General features: G+C 35.6%; 1 protein-coding gene across 24 annotated transcripts in view; it reads left to right on the top strand.

Annotated features, from left to right (window-relative positions):
* si:ch211-200p22.4 overlaps positions 1-23640 on the top strand; it is a 93130-nt gene that overhangs the window by 19884 nt on the left and 49606 nt on the right. For all 24 annotated transcript variants that reach the window (XM_073908383.1, XM_073908381.1, XM_073908376.1 and 21 more), the window contains exon 2: positions 4714-4856. In XM_073908383.1, coding sequence (XP_073764484.1) covers positions 4714-4856 — 143 coding nt within the window. The remainder of the gene's footprint in view (positions 1-4713; positions 4857-23640) is intronic.

Below are 23640 nucleotides of genomic sequence, written 5' to 3'. Positions count from 1 at the left end.
CCCTAGACATCATTTTTTTTTAACGTCTTACAGTTCCCCAAAATATCCAAAGTATCAAGGGTATAAATTGGTTCAGTTCAACATTCCCTGGGAATTAATTTTATGACTTTGGTTGTTCTGTTCTTAGAGCTAGAGGAGTGATATTTAATTTGTTTATTTAAGCGATAATAATAATCACCTCAGCCAGTAAGTCCTCTGTTAATGGTATCTGAAATTGCATCTCTTGTGTGAAATGTTTCTACAGCATACATCAATATAAATATGATTTCCTCTTTGCATATATAGAGAAAATTGCAAAACAGAAGCTTATCCGCTTTTGCTGCCACTCTGTAGTGCACCCTCAATTTATAGGCCATTTGTACCTCGCTGGCATCCTATAAGTGTGTTTTGTAGATGTATAGCCAACACTATTGTAGCGTCTCTTTTGCCAGATCCTTGTGATTAATCATCAGACTCCAATTGGGAGCTGCACTACTTACTACTAGCACTCCCTATTAGAACAACAGACAGGCCCACAGGGCTGAAATCCGACAGATACGGAGGAGTCGTCTCCCTCATTACCTGTTCTGTGTGAAGAGATGTTTCTCTCAAGGGAAGAGGGGAAAAGATTTGCCTTTGAAGAACAGAAAAAGAACACTGTGGGCTGGAAGAGGAATGTCTTCATTATGCAAACAGGACAGAACAGAAACGGGAGTTTTTGAGCCTCTGATGGCGTTCAAGAGATGCTGCTTTTGGATGCGAGTACGTAAAGCAAAACTGGGATGCTCCTGCATATTTAAAGTCGTGACGCTCTTTGAATCTTCTCTGCTTGTCTGTGAGTGTTGCGTAACACTATGACTGGGTTAGAAGTGTGTCTAACCCGCTGTGTAGAATACTGAGATATATTCATTTGAGATTTGTTTACACTAATTTGGCCATTTATTCATGACAGCTAAATTTCGTAATCAGTTCATCTCTTTTAGTGTTAAGTTTTTTTCTGGACAAACACTTTAGAGAAATTTCATGCAAATGTCAGCCTTGCCATAAAGTTTGCACCAAAATAGTGAAAGTGTATATTCAAAAAGGCGGCAACACCAAAGCTCCAAAAACGGCCATTTATTAAATTAAAAAGGATGATACAAGGCCTGTAACATTTCGAGCACACAGACTCTTCATCAGACAGCAGTAAAAGTAGAAAAATGCTCATTTATAAATTTACAACTTGCAAATTCAAAATGTAAATACACAAAAACAAATCCTAATAATACAGTACATCACAAAATAGAGAAAACGCATAATACAATATAACAAAGGAATACAACAAAATATAGACAAGGAACTTGACCAAAACAATATTTAAGAAAAGGACGAAAATCACACTCATTTAATCCTGAAAATCCAAAAGGATTCACATTGTAAAAGTAATCTATTAAGACTTCAATCAACAACAACAACATGGATTACGTTAACGGTCTTGCATTAAATTCAAATTTTTTACTTTTTTGCTGTTTGGGTAAGAGTAAACGTTGATGTTTTGTATGTGAATTTGAATTATAAATCATTGCCACATTCAAAATGACCATATGGTTTATTATTTAGAAAATGCGGAGTGCGTTTTAGATCAACTCTTACCGACATTACAAATCAATATTACAAATATTAGATGTTCTTTTGTGTACTAAATGAGGTGAATTTTTAAAACATCCTTTGAGGGTAGTTGTGCTCAAAACGTTACACGTCTTGTATCAGCCCTTTTAATTAAATAACTGCTTTTTTGGAGCTTTGATGGTACCGCCTTTTTGATTTTATACTTTTGCAGACTTTTGAGCAGGCATTTAAAGTGATGTGTGTGTGCTTTTGTGTATTTTACCAAAATAGCAAAACCATTTCTACAATTTTTTTGTGTAAGCAAGTATTTTGTAGAATTTAAAAATACTCACAAATGTGTCTATCAATGCTTTCAAACAATTATGTTTTATTTACCAAAGTCACACAAGTGCCAATTTCACATCTGTCATATTCGTACTGGAGAGATGTCACATCCATAACGAAGCCTTTTCTTCATAAATGCAAAAATGTAAAATAAAACCAATCATTTTTTGTTTAATAATGAGCCAGCTCTTATCATTTTGATTAGGATAGTTAATTTTGGGTCGTGCAGATTAATCCACAGAATTCCTACAAAGTACAGTATGTTGTACACTGTAGACTGGTAAACTTTTTTCATCACATCCATAACGCATGTTGATTTAAAAAAATAGTTTACAGATTGATCTTTTTCTGATGCCATAATTGTTTTGGAAAATATAAACCAATGTTGCATTATAATGTTATCATTTACTTTCTATGTAAATTTATGTTTTGAGTTTTTACTGCAAATGTCATATCCATTATGCTGGAATTATGAGAGTGACAACTACATTCAACAACCGAGTTAACTCCTGAAAAAAGTAGTGGCAACTTCATTTATAACATTTATGCATTTAAACAGTGTGCACAGTACTCAGCTGACAAGAAGTTGTTAATGCTGTATAGTTTTCTCTTTTCTCTGTGTGCAAGGAATCAGCGAATGAGGATGGTCTTGACATGTTGCTATAAATTGATTGAAAATTCAACATACTGTTCAAAGGCACTAGATGCGATACAGTGCCGTTGATTTTACAAATAATTCTGATATGGCGGAAAATTGATAGCTTTTCTGCACCTGCTGTAGTATAGATCGCTTTTAGCGGTGACAGTGTCATGTGACATGACCAAGATCTCGATTAGTGCAGGATTTAGCAATAACACAACACCTGTCTAGGCTCTAGTAAATAACTGTTTTACATTTGGTATTTTTACATACAAAGGTTGTAATGGACCTGTTTTGTTTTTGAATTTGTAAATCATTTCATTTTTTAAAATATGTAGCAAGTTGTTGATGAGTTTCACTGTTGCACCTTTACTTGGGTGCATTGAATGTGCATATTTGGTTTCTTGTTGCAGGGTTTAATCAAAGTAAAAAAATATTTAACATAAGTATGTTGGTTCTGTTGTCATTGTAAATGGTTGTTACATTAATATATAGCCATATGTGAAGGCGTTGGTTATCAGCAGGTATGCACAAATATTTTAGCCACTGGTTCTATTCTCCCTCTTGACATAGTCACTGCATTATGTGAAGTGATTTTTACACCAGATTCTGAAGCTTTGTGTTATGAAACCCATTCATTTCAATGGCTTGGCCACTTTTGCTTTAAGTGAGCTCAGTAGTTTATATTTTATTTTATTTTTTATTCACATGTACACACATCTATGCACAAACCACATAATGCTCACCATAAATAACTCGAATAATATTGCAACAGGACATTTCTATCATAGTATCATACATATTTTATTTGTCATTTATAATGCTAGGCAAAGAATAATCATGACTAATGTAATCCAATATTAAAGTTTGTTTTGACATATTATATGCATGTGTACCGTTTATATTTATTATGTATGTATAAATACACACAAGCATATGTTTGAGAAGATGTTTATAAAATGTGACTAAATATATGATAAAATTATATGTGTATTTAAATATCAATGTAACCATTTTGTTTATGTATGTGTTTATCACATGTATGTAATAAACAATTATGTATATATAATACACACAAATTATTTCAAAACAAACTTTTATCATTGATGTGATTTATTGCTATAAAACTTTTCCCAGCACCAGTTATTTAATAAAACAAGAAATATCTATTATGGAGCAAATTTGTGCATTCAGAATTTTCATCTTTAGCATTCAGAATTTTCATTTTGGTCCACTCCTAATTATCAACATTTAGATTTACATATATTTTTTGTCTGTTGAGCTAACATTTTAATTCAAATAGTCATACATAATCAATATTTCATTCAGTCAAATCAAATTTGATCTAAATTGTAACTTTGTAATTAAAAATCAAATAAAATCTAATCGCCAAATGGGTCACAATTCACATCCCTATATTGTTAACCATAGCAATTTTAGGTGCGAGTTGTTTTCAATCGATACACAATAGGGCTACACAGTGTATCATTCCCAACATCGACATCGCAATGTGCACATCTGCAATAGTCACATCGCAGGATCTGCAATGCTGAGGCGTGATTATAGTTGACCAAGAACCACAGTTAATCGTATTATAATATTTTTACCTTTAAGGAAGATTGATTGTACTTGAGTATATAAACACAATACACTCACTTACTTTACATTTGATTACTCTTCTGAATAAAGCTGGTCTCCCAGAAAAAAAAAAAAAAAAAAAACTTATTGTTTTCATGTATATCTTTGCTCTACTGTTTTAGCAATACTTTTGATTGGTTTATTATATTAAATGCAGATGCACTCTACAAAATCATCATAATCAACAAACTTATATAAATTCTTTTTCAAATAGAGCTATTTCTTTTGGTGAAATTGTATGCAGTATTACAACATGTATCACAGAAAAAATAAAACATCGCAACGTCAGTTTTTTCCAATATCGTGCAGCCCTAACACAGAATATTATATGTGGTGATTCACCGCTGTATTTAAATGCTATTGTCACTTCTAAAACCTTCAATGTGTACATGCTTTAAGCAGTTCAAGGGCCCTGCTATGTTTGTGTGTGTTGGAGCCTTTTGTGTGGGTTATTATCTTTCATCATTTGAGATGTGAATGAGTAATGTATGCTGCTCTTACATGTGCCTTATGTGTGTTTTCAGATCTCATCCACTGCACCAATGAGATGAATGTGAACGTGCCCCAGCTGGCAGACACTCTGTTTGAGAGAACCACCAACAGCAGCTGGGTCGTGGTCTTCAAAGCGCTCATCACCACACACCATCTAATGATGTATGGAAATGAGGTGAGAGATACCGCATTGGTACTTCATTTTGTCTTGCTGCAAAAAACGTGGCCCACATCAGGCCCCCTTCTGTGCCTCTGCTATTGAAGATCCACTGTATTTTGGTCAAAGTGAACTTACATGGCCAATCACACCTCCGCAATCACAATGTGCCATTTGTGACTAAGCGTGCGAGAGATATGGTGCCAGTGAAAACATTATCATTTTTCATCCTGAACAGTTGGTTTTTAGTTGCTTTAAAGCTGTAATGAGGCAAAAGCAACCTGGAGATCAGATGAATGCCTGAAGGCTAGCCTGGGCATGTTTAAATGTCAATTACCATATCATGATGACATGATTATTTTATAGGAAATAAATAAATAAATATAAATATATATATATATATATATATATATATATTTTTTTTTTTTAAGATTTAAGATTAGTCTTTTTTTATCTCCAGAATGTGTCTAAAGTTTCAGCTCAAAACACTCATCAGATAATTTATTATAGTTTTAAGAATATTGGAGTTTTCAGCTCTGAGCAAACTGTAGCTGTTTTTTATGTCTGTGCCTTTAATGCAAATGAGCTAGTTCTCCCCGCCCACTGTTCCCACGTTCCTGTCAGTGTGCCTACATCTCCTGCTGAATCAGATAGACAGCACAGTGACAGACATAAAGGATGTAGATCTCATGTTATGTTTGTGAGGAATACTACAGTAAAAACTTTCCCAATGATTATTATTTGATGTATTTTTGTGGAGTTAATTCAAGCCTTTCTGCAACGATGAGTTACACTCAATGTCATTACAAGGTTGACACACACACACACACACACACACACACAAAAAGTGCGCGCGTTTGTAGGACACACTATACCTACACACAGTTCTCTCCAAACAGCTTTCACAAGATAAATTTCTCCATAGGTGCCCTTCAACACGTCTGAGTGCAAAGCAGGTGATATTTTGAGGGTGAGGACTGTTATGTTGTCATTTAATTTTGGAAAAAATATTTAGTAATTTGCGTATTTTGTTCATTTTAATTGGCTTTAGTCTGTATAGTTTTAATTCATTTTTATTTTTGTGTAAATTTGTATTGAGTTTTGTTTGCCAACTGGCTTAAGTTGTAAATCAGATTTAATTAAATTTAATTAGTATGTAATTTAATTAATTAAAGGGGTTTAGTTTTAGTGAACAATTATAACCCTTACTAGTGTTGTTGTTATCATTATTGTTAATAGACCCCCTAGTTTTTAATTTTTTTTTTTTTGTAATTTTGTGCGATTAAAAATAATAAATTTGCAGACAATTTTGCGATTTAAAAATCTGACACAATGAAACGAGTCTTAAAATTAAAGCTTCAATTTGGTCTCTTGTCACGACAATATTTAAAATGCTAGAAATTAAGGCAAAGGTAGATTGTATAATTTATCCACAATCTTACACAATTTTACTCCCCGGAGCATCTGACGTCATGCACTTACTCAGGACATGTGCTAGGGCTTCCCACACTGTAATGCACGTAAACATGGATTGCCGTAAAAATTGTCAATGGTAGGGAAGCGTTTGCTCTCATCAACAGCAGAGAAAGAGTTAAACAAAATCATTTATTGATTTGACACATCATAATAGGCTACCAGCCATACATGTAGAGCAAAAATAATGTCCTTCAATTCAGTCACATACAGAGGCAGTCATCCGTGAACAACTCTCCATCATTGTACGCTGCTTGCTTCTCTGTCCATTGCTCTGTTTGTTGGATGTTTGCTCACACTTTTCTTTTTTAGTCTGAAGTGCGTCAAACACACTATTCGTGCCATGTTATTCACTCTGTTTGCACCACAGGATGTCTAATCGCATCTTTGCGTTGACTTCACATGTAAATCACTCACGCTTTATCCGCATCTGCTTACTGCACAGGCTGCAAAACAATTCTTCCATGTAATGTTAGGATTTTGAGGGTGCAGGTGAGATGTCATTTTTCAAGAGACACTCAAATACATCATGTGCGCTGCGTGTGCAACGGCTAGAATTCATATAAAGCAATTATTGCAAACTGAAATAAATCTAATTTGATTATATGCTTCGGAAATGGATGTTTTTTGTGATTATTTTGCAAATTTTGTTGATTTTGCTTTAGATTCAGAAATCGCAAAAAACTAGGGAGTCTGTTTTTATCATGAGATGCATTAATGTAAATGATATTTTACTGCATTGTCAGTTTTTTCATATATTACTTGTGTATATACTCATTTCATCCTGTTATTTTATTATATTACACAACTACTGTTGGACATTTCTGTGTAATGCATCTACAAAAGCATGTGCTAATAGTGTGAAACAACATGAAAGTTTGAAAGCTTAAAAAGTTTATGCACAGGAGCAAGACTTATCTACAAATAGATGCTTATATACAGGCACAAACATGTAGTAGGCTAATGATAAACAGCGGGTAGGTGTGAACATGACACATGCACACATTAATGATATATACAGTTAGGACGTGACCTAGATGTGCACATGGCCTGCTTAATGCATTGCTGCTACATGAGCTACTCTAGCTAAGCACGCACATTCACCTTGCTTCAATACCTAAATGAGGACATGACAAAGGCTTGCTCTCTATTCATCTAAAGCTAATTGTAAGTGAAACAGAGTTAAAAAGTGTAGCTCTCCCTTAAATTAAAATGGTCATTTTACTTTTACATTTTCTTTTACTTTGTATTAATTCCTATTCTCTGTGGAACAAGCATGTTTTTGTTTTTTTTTGAAGAAATTGAAACCAAACATGGCGTCATGGTGGTTTAGTGGTTAGCACTGTTGCCTCACAGCACTAAGGTCGCTGGTTCAAGTCCCGGCTGGGCCAGTTGGCATTTCTGTGTGGAGTTTGCATGTTTTCCCCAGGTTCACATGGATTTCCTCTGGGTCCTCCGTTTTCCCCCACAGTCTAAAGACATGCGCTATAGGTGAATTGGGTAAACGAAATTGGCTGTAGTGTATGTGTGTGAATGCAAGAGTGTATGGATGTTTCACAGCACTGGGCTGTGGCCGGAAGGGCATCCGCTGTGTAAAAAATATGCTGGAATAGTTGGTGGTTCATTCCGCTGTGGTGACCCTTTATAAATAAGGGTCTAAGGTGAAGGGAATAAGTGAATGAATGAAACCAAACATTTAATATAAAAAATGAAAGAATATTTTTTGTTTCTTAGGAAGTAATATATTTTTTGATGACAAGTGCACAAGTAATCAATGACATTATTATTCTTTTTTTTAAACGTTTAAACTGATTGTTTTGCACCAAGTAGGCTGAGTAGAATTATTTTAGTTTTAGAGTTTAGTTTGGAGTTTTTGTTAACATTTATTAGGATTCAAGTAACAAAATGTTTAGTTTTATTGCTTTAATTTTAGTCAAAATTGCAGCTAGCTCTCTGCAGCTCTCCCATAGTCGCTCACTGAAGCTAAGCAGGGCTGCGCCCGTTCTGTACCTGTATGGGAGACCACATGGGAAAGCTAGGTTGCTGCTGAAAGTGGTGTTGGTGAGACCAGCAGAGGGGCGCTCAACCTTCTGTGTCTGTGTGAGTCCTAACGGCCCAGTATATTGATGGCAACTCTATACTGTTCAGTGAGAGCCGTCTTAGGGATGAGACGTTCAATCCAAGGTCCTGACTCTCTAGGATTGAATTGAATTGAGTTTTTTTTTGACCGATTTTAGACAAACTGTACAAAAATACAAGTATCCCATACGTTTTGAAATAAAACTTGAGGATTAATACAAAATTCACAATACAATAATATGTATAATAAAACATCATTCACTATGCAAACTAACTATCCTCATTAAACATCCGTCTCTTTAAAAATGAAAAAAATTGTCATTAGAAAACCCCAGAATGTCCTTTGAAAAAGAGTTAGGCTTTAACCCTGGCATCATGGCCAAATTTGCCCCCTAGCCTCTGTCTATCATGGCCCCCTAACCATCCCCATATCATAATTGGCGTCATCACTCTGTCTCCTCTCCACTCTCAGCCAGTGTGTGGTGCGCAGTCTGGCACAATATGGCTGCCATAGCGTCATCCTGGTGGATACTGCATACTGGTGGTGGATGAGGAGATTCCCCCCAAAAATGTATTAAGCACATTGAGTGTCCAGAAAAGCGATATATAAATGTAAGAAATTATTATTATTATTATTTTTACAAATATGCAACATCAACTAGGCATACAATAAAGCAGGAAATAATGCAGGAAAACACATATCCACATTCAAATGACATAACTAAATAAATAAATAAAATAAGTAAATCAAAATGATGATAAATAAATAAAAACAATAACTTAAAAATAAAAGATCATGACAAAATAAAAAAAAACACACAATTTACATAACATTCAAATGTTCCCGAAGATGGACAAAGTCCTTCTGCTTGCCTTTGATATAAGTTAGTCTCTCCAGTCCAATACAGTTACGTATTTCTTTTTTCCACAATTCTCTGGAGCATCGATGTGTTTCCTGTATAATGCTATGTCCCTTCTAGCTTCAAGAAAACCAAAATCCAAAATTTTTGTCTTTCCAGTTTTTAAGTTCCATTGGATACAAACCAAGAATTTTTATATATATATATATATCATCCTGCTCTCATTAACCACAAAGTTGTTTAAACCTGCTATTTATTGTTTGTGTTCGAGGTTTCAAGAAAGCTTAATTACAGTCCACTTTATCTATATCTGCATGTTGCATATGTTTTCCAGGCATATAACGTATCCAATGTTGGTTCAGTAGTATGTGTGTCCATAAAATTGTAATACATAGAAACATGACCCCTTCCTTCTAAATTTTGGATAGTTTTTTTCTATAATTTTCGATAAAGATGATAAAAAGTAATGTTTCTTTTTATGACATGTAACTCTTTGACAGAAGGTATTTAAAGATTATTATTATTATTATTATTATTATTATTATTATTAATATTAGTTGACTACAGCAATCAGCAATCTTTTTACCTCCTTTTTTTAATGTCAGAATAAATCAAACTATGTTTGGTCAGTTTTACATAAGTTTTCTCTGCGAAATCTCTTAATTGAGGTTAATCAGTGTTAATTCAGCATTAAGTGTACTAAAGGAGTTTGTGCGCTTGATTTAAACAACCTGATTCATTCAAAGAATTGACAAATTCATGTCATTTCTTTTGTGAACTGTGCTGTACCATTTGCACTATAGTACTGCCAGTGAAGAAAACAAATCTATTGCGTCATCCTGGCATCGTTTTGCAATACACCGTCCTTTTTATCTCAGTGCGTTCAATTTAGACTGCAAGCTTACAACTTGGATCAAATATAATTACTTTTTCGGAGGTGCTTCTGCGGTACACATAAAAACAATGGCAGTGCCAGTGACTCTCACATGTGTCCTTGTGCAGTTGTTTGGGCTATAAAATGAAAAAGCCCTTCACTATATGTCTAGAGATAGTGAGCGCGCAGGATTGTCCTTCAGCACACCCTGTTCTCTGGCATGACGGGGCACTAATCAGCCAGAGGTGCTTTTTGTTATCAGAGCTGAACGTCTGGTTTGGGTCGGGTCGAGTCTGGTCTTAATCCTTTACCCTCGATATTGCTTCAAAAACACGTTTGGTTATCGCTGTCTGTCGAGGAGCAGAGACATTTAGAGGACATTGGTCTTGTTAGTAGCCCTGTGATCGGGCACAGGAAGGGCCACAGATAAGCTGTTGATGATAAAAGCGTTTGCACATGGGTTTGTGCGAAATGGGAGACAAAAGGGCCAATGTCACTCATAGATGTGCCCGATATTGAACGCACCATTCACTGCAGTGACGTCACAGGGAGTGTCGAGGATAGAGATAGAGAGATGTGGGTTTGAAAAACATCTGTGTTAGGATAAGTTTAAGGTTAAACAAATAAGACTGAGAGTGAGAAAGGCGAGGGAAAGCAAGCAGAGTTTTAATCAGCTGGTTCATGTTGGGTCACAGTGGACAAATTGCTTAACCTTGTGTGGGGACATCACACAAGCTCTGCTGTCCATCTAGAGCAGTTCATTTCAGATACAGTGGGCGATCGAGTATTGATAGAGTTTAAGAAAGAGTTTGTGTGTGTGTGTGTGTGTATGTGTGAGGGAAGTTTAGGGGAGCTTGTTAACGCTGGAGGCTCAGACAAAGTTTTGTTTTAGGAAGATAAATAACCCCCTGCTAATTGTATTTAACAAGACCCACTTTAGTCTACTACAAAATGTAGGAATGTATGTCTTTTTGATTTCGTTTATATCTCTGTCAGTACCTTTTTAGGGCACTGAAAAAGGTTTTTTTTTTTCCCAGTTGCATGTCCGTTTCAATGGTTAAATATTTTTTATTTTGTCAATATTCAATATTTAATTTAATTTAATTTAAGTATCCCACACAATTAGTTGTATAAAACTTTTTGATTTAATTTAAATGACATGAATAAAAAATCAAAACATGTTTAAAGTAATAAAATCTTTTAATAATTTATTGATATAGTATGTTTTCACACGTTTGGTTATTTTAATCCTGCGACATATCAAACTGACAGCAAAGATGTAGTGGGGAAGAAAAACCTATTGGCCTCATCTGGTCCACATGGATGGCAAAGAACTGAAACAGCGTAACATGTTCTATGCTTGTTGTGAGAGAATGTATCTTTTTGCGCCTACAGGGGGGCAGGAGTCTGTTTTGCTCATTTTGCAAAGGCAAACCAAAATTTGCACATCAAAACCATAAGAAAAGAAGCGTTTGGTACCCAGGATTCATTTGTGCATATATGTCTGATTTTTTAAAATTCATATTATTGCAAATATTTATAAAAGGAAGCAAATTTACAGCCGGCTTATGCGTTTTCCCCTAGGTTTGGGTTGATAGACGATGCCATTGTCCATTGCCGATGGCAGATAGACATCACGATGCTGAGCCGGCATCGCGATCCTCTTTGCAGCAGCAATGAGCTTGTGAAAAATACATACTTGGCCTTATTTACACTAATACATCTTAGTTTTAAAATGGCATTTTAGAACAAAAACGATCCACGTCTACACTAGCGTTTCATCTAGCATTTCTTAAAAGCCCTCCGTCCACACTATAGCGATGAAAATGTGACCACAGACACAGTCACTGTCATTGACATGCCACTGTCTGTGCTCCAGACAGTGCTTTGAGCACAAAACCCCAGAGAGCATTGCATCAGACCTGCATCAGACATCTCACTATATTTGTTCAACTTAATATTTATTTAAGCTTGACTCTATCTAACCACTCTTCTGTCTTTTAAACCTATCAGGTAAGGTGTCACAGTGTCAGTACACTATCTATTCTTTCGCTCTCACGCTTGTACTTAGTAATTTTATCGAAAACCTCAGATACTGTTGGTTGGTTCCTGTTGGTTGTGCACCTTTTTACCAACCAAGTTTGTCAACGCCATTATAATGACACAGATCACTCTGCTTAGTCGTGCCACAGTCCTGCGCAAAAAATGATTGACAGGTGGTAATTTGTGTGTAACTAAACTTTATTTATTTATGATTTAGTTATCCGTAAAACAAAGACCTGTCAGGTAGTTGAAACGGTAGGCTACAAATAATGGATTTGTTATGAATTAATTAATTATTCATAAATAATTAATTCACCAATGCCTATGTCGACAATGCCATCGTTCATCCCAATGTTTCACATTAGACATTTTATGATGCCAAAATGATTGACATCGCCCGACCCTATTTCCCTCTTGACCTGACTTGTTCACTTAGTTGTCACTTCTTCTTTTTTTTTTTTATTTTATCTCGCGCTATGATTTATTTCTGAACAGTCAATCAAAACCCTCTCTTCAGCTGCTGCCGATTCTACATGCTGAATCGGGTCAACTTGCTCCAAAGTTAACCCAATGAGAGGCAATGTGTGGAACATGCCAAACAAACTATTGGATTGATGCTGACTAACGACGTACTGTCAGCTTGGTGTATCCTGGCCTTTAGGGCCCGTTTACATGAAAATGTTTTCAGCCAAATGCGGGAAACTATTTTATGTTTTGCCTTTTTGTTTACGTAATAGCATTGTTTTTAAAAAGGAAAGTGCATAAATTTGAAAGCGTGTTTCAAAGTTGATTTTTTTTAAATACTGTCCTTGTCATGTCTTTGTAAACACCCTACAACAGAGTATGCACGTGAATAGTACTTTTTTTTTAGGAGAGATTAACGTCAGGTGCATCTGAGATGCATCTTTTATTATACACACAGCAAATTATATATAGACACTTGAACTGCTGAAAGCACATCGTCACTTCCTTAAAAGCACTGTTTATAACAAGTTGGATGCACCGAATACTGCCGTGGCACTTGTAATGCGGCATTTTTTAATTAAAAAAATGTGGATTGTTTTGAAGATATTGACAGGTACTTTTATAACAAAATTGACTGGTTCCAATTTTTTTTTAACCAGTCGATGGATACATCCATAAAAACAAAAAGACATATTTAGCAACATAAAATATTCAAATCAAGTCTGTGCAGTAGGCTAAATGTACTCTTTGTATGTGGATACATATGGAGTTTTTGTCAGTTGAGGTCTTGAAGAGCTCAAAGTCAAAACGGCAACAGGATTTGCTACACTTTTCTGATGCCTTATTTGGCTAGTAGCACTAAGGTTCAGATGGCAGTGTTCACACAACACTAACAGAAAATTATAGAGTTATTTTTAAACAAACAAACACGTATTTTTGTTTTGACGTGTGAACATACCCTGAGACACATGGTAGCACGCATAGTGTTAGCACATTTGAGAGTCATGGATGCTTATGTGTGTGTAGAGTGCAGACTTGATATTTAAATAGCATTTTTTTTTTGTGCTTCCCAGAAATTTTATGTCCATATCACAGTTTAATAAACAGCCCTACTATTCCTTTTTTATAAATGGATTCTGCTATTCCATCCATATTTAATGCACTAGGGAAATCTAAAGGCCTTCAATTTGAGTTATACTGACAAATATTATCATAGACAAAACAAATGCTTATTTGTGATTGGAAATGTACAAAAACCAACCAGAAGACTGAATGAATTAAGATGGTATGCACTAAAAACATCGTGAAACACTTGTCAGAAATAATTGCTTCAGACAAAAAGCATTAGGCAAATGTTATTGGCTGATCTAGTCGCAATTGTCTTCTCACTGGTCATGCAGCTGTGCCTATAAAATGCTATTTGACAGTATTTACTTCAATACACATTCCCGGACTTATTATGCAGTTTATGTTAGTCCTAAGATGGAAAAAATGAATCGTTCTTATCTTTCATCAAAATTTAATTAACTTCCAAGTCTGGCGTGGCTTTCTTGTACAGCTGATGTCACACAGGCCACATGGGCTCCTGGATAATGTTAATCAATAGCCAAATAGCTGTAGGCATTGTTTAAGGCTATTGCTGTAATTAATTCAGGCTTTCTGTTATAGTTAACACACAAGATTAATGTCAACACAAGACCACCGTAAAGTTTCAGCAATTTAATATCCGTTTTGAGTAAACCCGTGTAAATGTCATTGTCGAAAATGCCTTTTGATCTATGGTGCGACGTGAAGGGATTTAGTGAAGAACTACAGGGAACAGTCTCTGATTCGTGCTGTGCTCTTCCAAATGCAGAAATAAGGTGCAGTTTAGCCTTGCTGTGCGTGATGGTTTAAATTAATTTCTTTCTGTGTAAGACCCTGTGAATGCGCAATGCCTAGTGTTATTGTGGCATTAGCTTACTATGAAAGTTACAACATCTTGCATTCTGCATTACTTCATAATTCAATAGTACATGTAACTGTGTGCAAGTCATTGCTCCTTTTCTCTGACTTCAATTCTGTCTGTTTGACTAAGATGCTTAAATAAGGATTCTTACTACCGCCACTAAGCATACTGATTTATTTAGCCTTTCATTTGTTTTTTAGTTTTCTTTTTTCAGATAAAGTAAGACCTTGAAGTTGCTTTGGTTATATGAACTCATTAAACCCTGGCATAGTATAATACTGTAATTATCATTCATATTACTTAATCTTTTCTAACAGAATATTCAGTTATATTATTTAAAAATTCATACAATTAAAAACGTTTTACATTTAAATATATTTAGGCAAATAATTTTTTTTTCGGTGTGATTACATGATCATTCAGAAATCATTCTAATATAATCTATGTTGAAAGTATGTTTACATGGACACCAATAATCCGATTTTAATACGATTAAGACTATTCTGATAAAGAGTTTACCATGTAAACAGTGATTTTTGATTACCTAACTTGAACTAAACAGAAATGGAATTAAGACATGTGGAGTAGGGCTGCACGATATTGGAAAAAATTGACATTGCGATATTTTTTTTCCCTGCAATATATATTGCGATATTTTATATATATATATATATATATATATATATATATATATATATATATATATATATATATATATATATATATATATATATATATATATATATATATATATATATATATAATTAAGATATACTTTTGCACACATTACATACAGTATCTCTGTTTTATCAGCTGCACCACTGACTGTAAAATTCTTCCACAAAGAACTAGAGCAAGTTTTTTTTTTGACCTATTTGGGTTCCACAAAAGTTTATAAGTGACGGCCATAGATGTATATATCTATGAGTGACGGGAAGCTATGCTAAGGTTAACTAGCTTAGCATATATCTTGCTGTCTGCAAATGACAGTAATTTAAACGTACCATAAAACTCCTATAAGTGCATACAATTCGACACAACTACACAAGCATCGTTTTAACCTTTAAAACCGAACGTTAACGTTACTCTGTTAACAGTCTATTGTCTTAATTACCGCACTAACAGAGCTAACTTACATAAACAGAGAGCAACAGATTGCAGATGTCAATAATGCAGCGTAATGGAATAATATACCGATCAAACTCCGCTTTAAGTACGCTACAAGTTTATAAACTCCCTCTGGAACCCAGTTCAGATACAAAAATTTATTTAACAAAAATAGTAATGCAGTAAAGTATTTTTCGCTCTGCCAAGCCTTCTGTGTTGCTGTGTGGAGCAGCAGCCTGAGTCAGTCACCTTTTACCCCGGCCCCACCCCGCCCCCCGACTCCTGAGCGTCTCACTCACTCACTCACTCTCACTCGCTCACTCACTGCACTGCGGTCTCATGAGGAAATGTAGCTTTTTGATATAATGTTTTTCTTGTTCCCAAATACAAATAATTTTTAAAGTATTTGTTCGAAATAAGTATTGGTAAAAACATGCTATTCGTGGTTATCCGAATACCCTATTCGGGTTCGGCTCCACCCATTTTATACATATATATATATTTTTTTGCTTTGCATCGCACCTCCTGCGATGTGACTATCGCGGATGCGCACATCGCGATTTCGATGCTAAAACGATGTATCGTGCAGCCCTAATGTGGAGAATGCCAATTTTAGTCACATATTTGAAGTGTAGTACAGACATGTAAACCCCTTAATCAAACTATTGACGTCATTCAGGATTTTCGTTGCATTTTGTGACAGGATAGTCTATACACTCATGACTGTTTGACACTATTCTCTGCACCTACTGAGTCAGTGAAGGACCACAGACGCATACACCGCAAAATGCAGAGGTTTTTTCCCCCTGCGGCATGCGGTATCACATTCTATTAAAACAACACTCTTCCAGTAGTTTAAAATCTTGTTTGCTACGGGGAGCATGCATGAAATGTTCCTAAATGAAAATGAAAGTGCCAAATTGCAGTAAAGGCGACAAATTAAAAAAAGAAACACCCAAAATTACATAACTCCCGAAGAAACAAGGATGACGCAATGATGTTTATCGAATTATGTATTGCATTCAAAAAGCAACTCGTAAACCCATTCATCATAATAATGTCTTATTCAGATTAAGGCAAATTATTTGATTACTGATGTCCATGTAAACATAGTCACTATTCTTAGATGTGATGACATTTATCTCAATTAGAAAGATGTGTTACATTTATAAGTGTCTTTCACACGTGATCAAATTTTTGCATTCATTTCTTCCAAGGAATTACATTTTTTTTTTGAGATTACACTTTTGAATTGTTATGTTCAAAATGTTACTAAATCTTTCTATTTTTAGAAAACTGTAGAGGTAGAAAGGAGTCATTATAAGGAGTAATAATGCATTATTGCCAGCACAAGGATTAATAGCATTAAAAAATATATATTCAAATAGAAACTTTAAATGTATTTTTCGGTCTCGTTTGCTATTGTGGCAAATTTCCAAGTTAGACCGGATACCCAAATTTGATGTACTATATATAAATATAAACACGTTTATGCATATGTGTTTATCAACAATGATCTCATTGTTTGCTACGACTACTATTTAACACATTGATTCTGTTAAAAATTTCGTAATCACAATGCATCATGAAGCATTGACTAGATGAACTGCGTCCATAATTTTCAGTTTTACGTCACAAGTAAACAATTTTGTAATTAAATACAAGCTCTCAGATAAGAACTAAACCTTTCATTTTTTTTCTTAGAGAAAGCACTCTTTACTGTATCAAACATTAAGTGATGAAAACAAGTTCTACTGCTCAGTGGTTGGGAGAGCTTTTTACAGTGACATAGAGGATCTTAGGTTCTGCTGTAATTTCAGTATTGGTTCAAGGGTGAAATGTGCCCAAATGTAGGCTTTTAAAAATCAAGTGATTTTAAAAAGTGTTTTAATTACTCACACACATACTCGTATGTATCAAGCCTCCCTCTGAAATCTGATATACAGCTAAATATAAGCAGATCACATATTTAACCATTCTCTGTAAACCCTAGAGATGGTTGTGTGTGAAAAATCCCTGTAGATCAGCAGTTTCTGAAAGACTCAGCTCAGTCCGTCTGAATATAGCATGGTTGTTGGTGCCAAAGACACTTAAATAACCTTTCTTTTTTTATTCTAATGCTCTGTTTGAACTGCAGCAGATCGTCTTGACCATGTCTACATGCCTAACGCATTGAGTTGCTGCCATGTGATTGGCTGATTAGAAATTTGCGAGCAATTGGACAGGTGTACCTAATAAAGTGGCCATTAAGTGTACATGAACATGCAAAATTTCTGTTTGAGCTCCAAATCAGATTGTTAATCACATAATTACAATTATTTCTTGGAAAATTAATCGTCAGACAATTTTCATAATCGTGAGCATCCTAAAAATGTGCCACAAATTCAGTTCTTTTTCAGACATGGCTGTGAAACGGGCTGTTTAACATTCTGGCCATGTGCTGACTGAGTTCAGGTCTCTCCTGTGTGGGATCCGTTTGCATAATGAATGCTGTTTGTGAGCGATGTGTTCTAGGTAAGTTAATTATTACCTTTATGAAGCATTCTCCCACTCCCCTGATGACTTTTTCCTTCTCCACCCTACAGGCAGGAATGGCAAATCTGGGCAGAAAACAAACAGCTGCTGCTCACTAATCAGTAATTGGTGAATAGGGAGTATGGGTAAACTACACGTGGGGATTGGTGACTCACCTTGTTGGATTGAACCATTGACATTTTTTTATTTTCTTTTTTGCGGAAGTGGATAGGAATGGCGAGGGACTCCTACACACAATTACCTTGATGCTTTGTCACTTCTCTTTATTTCTGTGAGAAACTGTCGCCCACACTTGTGTGCAGGAGGATACATTGTTATTTGTTTAGTTTTTTAGTAAAGGTAAAGGACTGGTCATGGTAATAAAATTGTGAAGCACACAGAAGTCGCTGCAGTTGGTGAACAGCAAAAAAAGAAAGAATTGATTTCAGCCTGTGCAAATGTTTTACCCTCACCTGAAACTCTTACACATATTAGAACGACTGGATTTCACCCATAAAATATTTGCCCATCAATGGTAAATATGAGCTCACATTGAAGGGTCATAAAACTCAAAAACACATTTTTTGAGATGTTAACAGTCATATATGTGTCCCATGTTGCTAAAGACACTATTATGACACATATTTTACTAAAAAGTGGAAATTGGTTGTTTTTGCATTGTTTCGAGCAAATTCGTTCTTCTGTTTTAAAAGAAATTTTGAAGCTGCGTCACGGCCATGCAATTATTGTGTAAACTCCACCGTGCATACTGTATATCTGTTCCTGCCATTACAATGTGATGTCTTTTGAGTTTTCAGCATTAATTCATGAGAAAGACTTTGTTTAAACCATTTATTGCGCTCTATTGTTAATGAGATGAGATTTTATTAATATGCATGATATAGCGTTGAAGACTGTGTACATACGGCAGAGACGCCACATTGTGTTGCCAACCGTAATTAAAACAAGTGGAAGAAGAATTGTTCGAGACATGGGTTGTCAGTTTTGCGTTTATAAATTTGGCACAGCAAAGGTTTTGTTTTCATTTTTCCATGACGAGTGCTCAGCTGGCTTGTGGACCCACATGTGTGGATTACAGTGGTCTGCTAACACGCGAAAAAAATAAATATGTAAGAAACATTTTTTTACCCTAGCTTTTCGAATTTGTAAATGGTGCAGTCCGGATTTGCCTCTCATCTTCTTTTAAAAGAAGACTGTTCCAGTTACTGTTGATCTGTTTATGGATTTGGTGAGCGAGCAATCAATGTTCTTTGTTTTTGTTTTTTCAGATGGCAAAGTTAGTTAGTAATGTCAGCAGTATTCTTCCAGTTTTTAAAGACAGACCTAAGGCAAAATGATTTAGTTATTAAGTTTACAGTATGCTAATATCACTACAATATTATGGACTGAAAGATCAGCTGTAAATGCTGCTCTCCGAATGTAAACATGTAAACACCTTAATCTAACTATTATTGTCATGTAGGATTTTTGCCGCGTACGATTTTTGCCACATTTTGATTTAGTATAGTCTATACACAAACGGCTGTTTGACACTATTCTCTGCACCTACTGAGTCTCTGCATCTACAGAGACATGTGGAGGGTTTATTTTTTTCTCTCATATGGCATGCCATATTAAATTCCATTTAAACAACACTCTTCCAGCAGTTCCATAAATATAATATCTTGTTTGTCACAGAGGGCATGCATGAAATGTTCCTGAGTGAAAGTGAAAGTGCCAAACTGCAGTTAAAGTCGACAAATTAATAATGAAACGCCCAAAATAACATGAAACTCGTTACATGATGGATGGCGTGGTCACGCAATAACGTTAATCGAATTGTGCTGTAACATGTAAAACGGCATCATGAAAGGAACATTCAAAATGAAACTCATGTAAACACTTTAATTATAATATTGTCTTATTCAGATTAAGGCAAACAATTTGATTACTCATGTCTATGTAAACGTAGTAACTGTCTATCTTCCCTGCGTCTGTGTTTGTGTTGCTGCTGGGAAAATCAGCGTGTATGCATTGAAACTTTTTCATACAAACCCTTCCCTCTTTCGCCACTTAACACTCCCACCTAAACAAAGCTGGACTCACCTACTTTCCTGACTTTTTTCAAACTTGAGGTGTGAAAACACCTTTCTGAGATGGGGTGTTATATGGCCCTTTAAAACATGCAATTGCAGCAGCTTACCACACTATGTAAAGTTTTTTTTTTTTTTGGTCATCCGTTTCTGTTTTGATTTTGTCATTTCTCTTGTGAATCAGAGGTGATTCCAGCTCTTTACCTTACAGAATGGTTTTTGTGTTTGAAAATAATCGCTATTGAGCAACTCGCCTCCTCTCACACCCTGTCATCATCTTTTTTGTACTTGCTGCTTTTCTTTAAGCCTTTATTTTTTTTTAACCGCAGTAATTGCTCAGACCGTATCCATAGAAACCTCAGTACATGTATGGATTGGGAGAGCGAAGACCAGCAGCCGGCACATTATCAGGGCATCATCATGCAGCCTATTTACACATGTTCCCTGCAGGGCTAGTGCTCTCACGCGCACATACAGATTTCACAGCGCTGCTTCTGGATCCAATCCCGATTGCACACACACAAAATCAGCAGCTAAAACACGAGCAATCCCTGTTGCCAGATTGCTGATATCTTCCCTCAGTCTGAGCCGCTCTGTTTTGGAGAGAAAAGCTCCTCGTCGGAGAGCCTCCTGCTTTAATAATAAATGATGCTTCACTCTGACACTACTTGAGGTTTGTTCTCACATTAATTATTTGGCTAGCAGAGAATGTGGGACCCTTCTTGGCCTATCAATCTATATTTGTCGTCCTTCTGACATCCATTTTGAATAACCTCAGCAATGTAAATAAAAAACGAAAATGCGTAAAGATTGAGGCTTTCATGCAGGCGAGCGAGTGTGGATTTGCAGAATCTACTGAATTAGTAATCCATATTGAACTGCACTCCAAAATGGAGCAATATTCTTTGCTGTTTAGCACTCATAGACTGGGATGTGCATTTTTCTCTAGGTTTCTCACCAAGGTTAAGCCACAGTGCCATAGAGAGCTAGCTCATGCTCTGCACAGCTGCTGTCTTGGGGATTTTCGTCATGGTCTGAATGCGGTACGCCTCGCGTCTGATCCCTAAGGATTTCAGACCAGCATTTGAGGCACGAGTGCAAAGCAGAAATACATCAATGGTTTTCATTGAGGATGACTGGAAACGATCTTAGATCAGGTTTTTTTTTACTTTCTAAATGTTGATTATTAGTTCCTGAGAGATGACCTTTGTAAAAACATTAACATGGCTACACTGCTTATTTACTCCCAAGACCCCAAATAATAATTTTAATACATGTACAGTACTTTGCTGATTAAAAAAAATTTTTAGTACATGATATACAGATAAAATATAAATTTATTATTATTTTTTTTCCCAAAAAAATATATATTCTAAAATGTATTTTTAGTCAAACAAAGATCTTTTTTTCCTCTCTCTTCTACTGCATTCAGAATTTAAGTCTTAAGTAATATTAAGTGTCATTAATTACTGACTGGATCTAGTGATTCTATTGAATATTTCTGCATTGCATTTTATTATGGAGATTGTTGCTGATTGAGATTACCATTCCCCACCTCTTTTGAAGTACAGTTGAATTTTTACCATTCGGCTGTACATACAAATTCTAAAAAAGAATGAAAAATCAAGCCCAAAGCCATAATCACATGACCAGGGCCACCCCAGGCACCAGGGGATCAGAGACCATTGGTTTTTCCAAAGGTGGGTGGCCTCTTTCCTCCTATGTACACACCAGACTGTCAGCCTACTGTTCAGTGGATCACCACTCCTGATCCGCAAACTTAAGTGGAGCTCTAGGAATGCAGCATTTCTTTTGCCAGCCCATTTGTTCAAAAGCATTTTGGCAACCTTCTGTGATTTCACTGACGCTCGACCTTTGAATACTTTTGCCACAGGCAAAAAAAATGGCCCCTGCTAGGGCTATCTTATTCCTCTTTGCCAAGCAGATTTTGCCTGACCATTGGGCCTGTCACCAGGTCCTCATGCTGGTTCTCCCCTGGGGTGAAACAAGCCTAAGGCTCCATCCTAGAAGGTATAAACTGTTTCCTGCTGAGTCCTTTTCTCCAGTACACTGATTTACAAAATAAGATCAAGGTTGAACTGCACTCTGCTTTTAGGCTGATTCCTTTGTTGTGTCCTGTTTAATGATATTGATAGATGGAGTTTGTGGGAAACATGATTTGGAATTTGTGTTGTACAGGTTTACTTGGTACCAATTTGTAGATGTACCAGCCTGTTGCAAAGCCTTAGATGTGGTTGTGAATGAAAATCCCTCAAGTGTAGATCAGCAGTTTCTAAAATACTATGATCAGCCATATTAGTTCTGAACTATATATAGTTTGAGTATCGATATTGCAGTGTTTGTATCTGCAATAGTCACATCACATCATCAAGATTAGATTATTTATTAAGGATTAAAAGAATTGATTTGTTTTTTGTTTTTTGTTTTCCTCTGGGTTTTCACCTTTAATGGATCGGACAGTAGAGAGTATTGACTTTAAAGTTTGGGGAGCAGAGATAGGGGGAACAATTGGCATAGGACCTTGAGACAGGAAACGAACTCGGGTCGCCGTGAGCACTGGAGTGTATATGTTGATGCACTACGTCATTGGTAAAAAGAAAACTTTTTTAGTATTTATTAAATGATTTATACAGTGACTACCTTTTTTTACTCTTGATTGTACAATTTCTGTTCTTGAATACTGTTTGACCTTAAAGCACTGTTTATGTATTTGTTTATTTATTTATTTATTTATTTATTTATTGCTTTTAATTTATTATAATATATGCAGATGCACTTCATAGAAAAACTTTCCCAGTCGATCAACATGAAAATAGAGTTCTTTAAATCATGTGCTGAAATTGTTTTCATATTGCAATGTATGTTGTGGCAAACGAAATATCGCAACGTCAGATTTTTCTAATATCGTGCAGCCCTGAGCCATACACTCACCTAATGCCTTATTTACATTAGATAGATATCTGATTAGTGAAAATGGTTCCATTTACATTTGACCACAAAATATGTGTCTTTGCTAATCAGACAAGATTCTGATCTACAACTCCCAACCTATATGAAAATTTAATTAGGTTATGTTAATTACTATTTTTTGTTTTTACTAAAACTGTAAATAGGGCTGCATGGTTAATCAAAAAAAGATTGTGATTTTGACTTGAGCCCCCACCCCCCCACACACACACACATACACACACCATCTTAATTCAGCATTAATCCTACGATTCATCCAATTATATTTTCAAGTTAAGGAGAGACGCATTTAGGCGGTTTTACAAGTCTTTACATTGTTATATATGCTGCTCAGCAAATGGTCTTGAAAGAGTCTGCA

Source organism: Danio rerio, chromosome 7 (genome assembly GCF_049306965.1).
Source record: "Danio rerio strain Tuebingen ecotype United States chromosome 7, GRCz12tu, whole genome shotgun sequence".
In the NCBI taxonomy this organism is placed as follows: domain Eukaryota; kingdom Metazoa; phylum Chordata; class Actinopteri; order Cypriniformes; family Danionidae; genus Danio; species Danio rerio.
The sequence above is the reverse complement of the archived record's forward strand: the minus strand, read 5'-3'. Positions and strand labels throughout refer to the sequence as shown.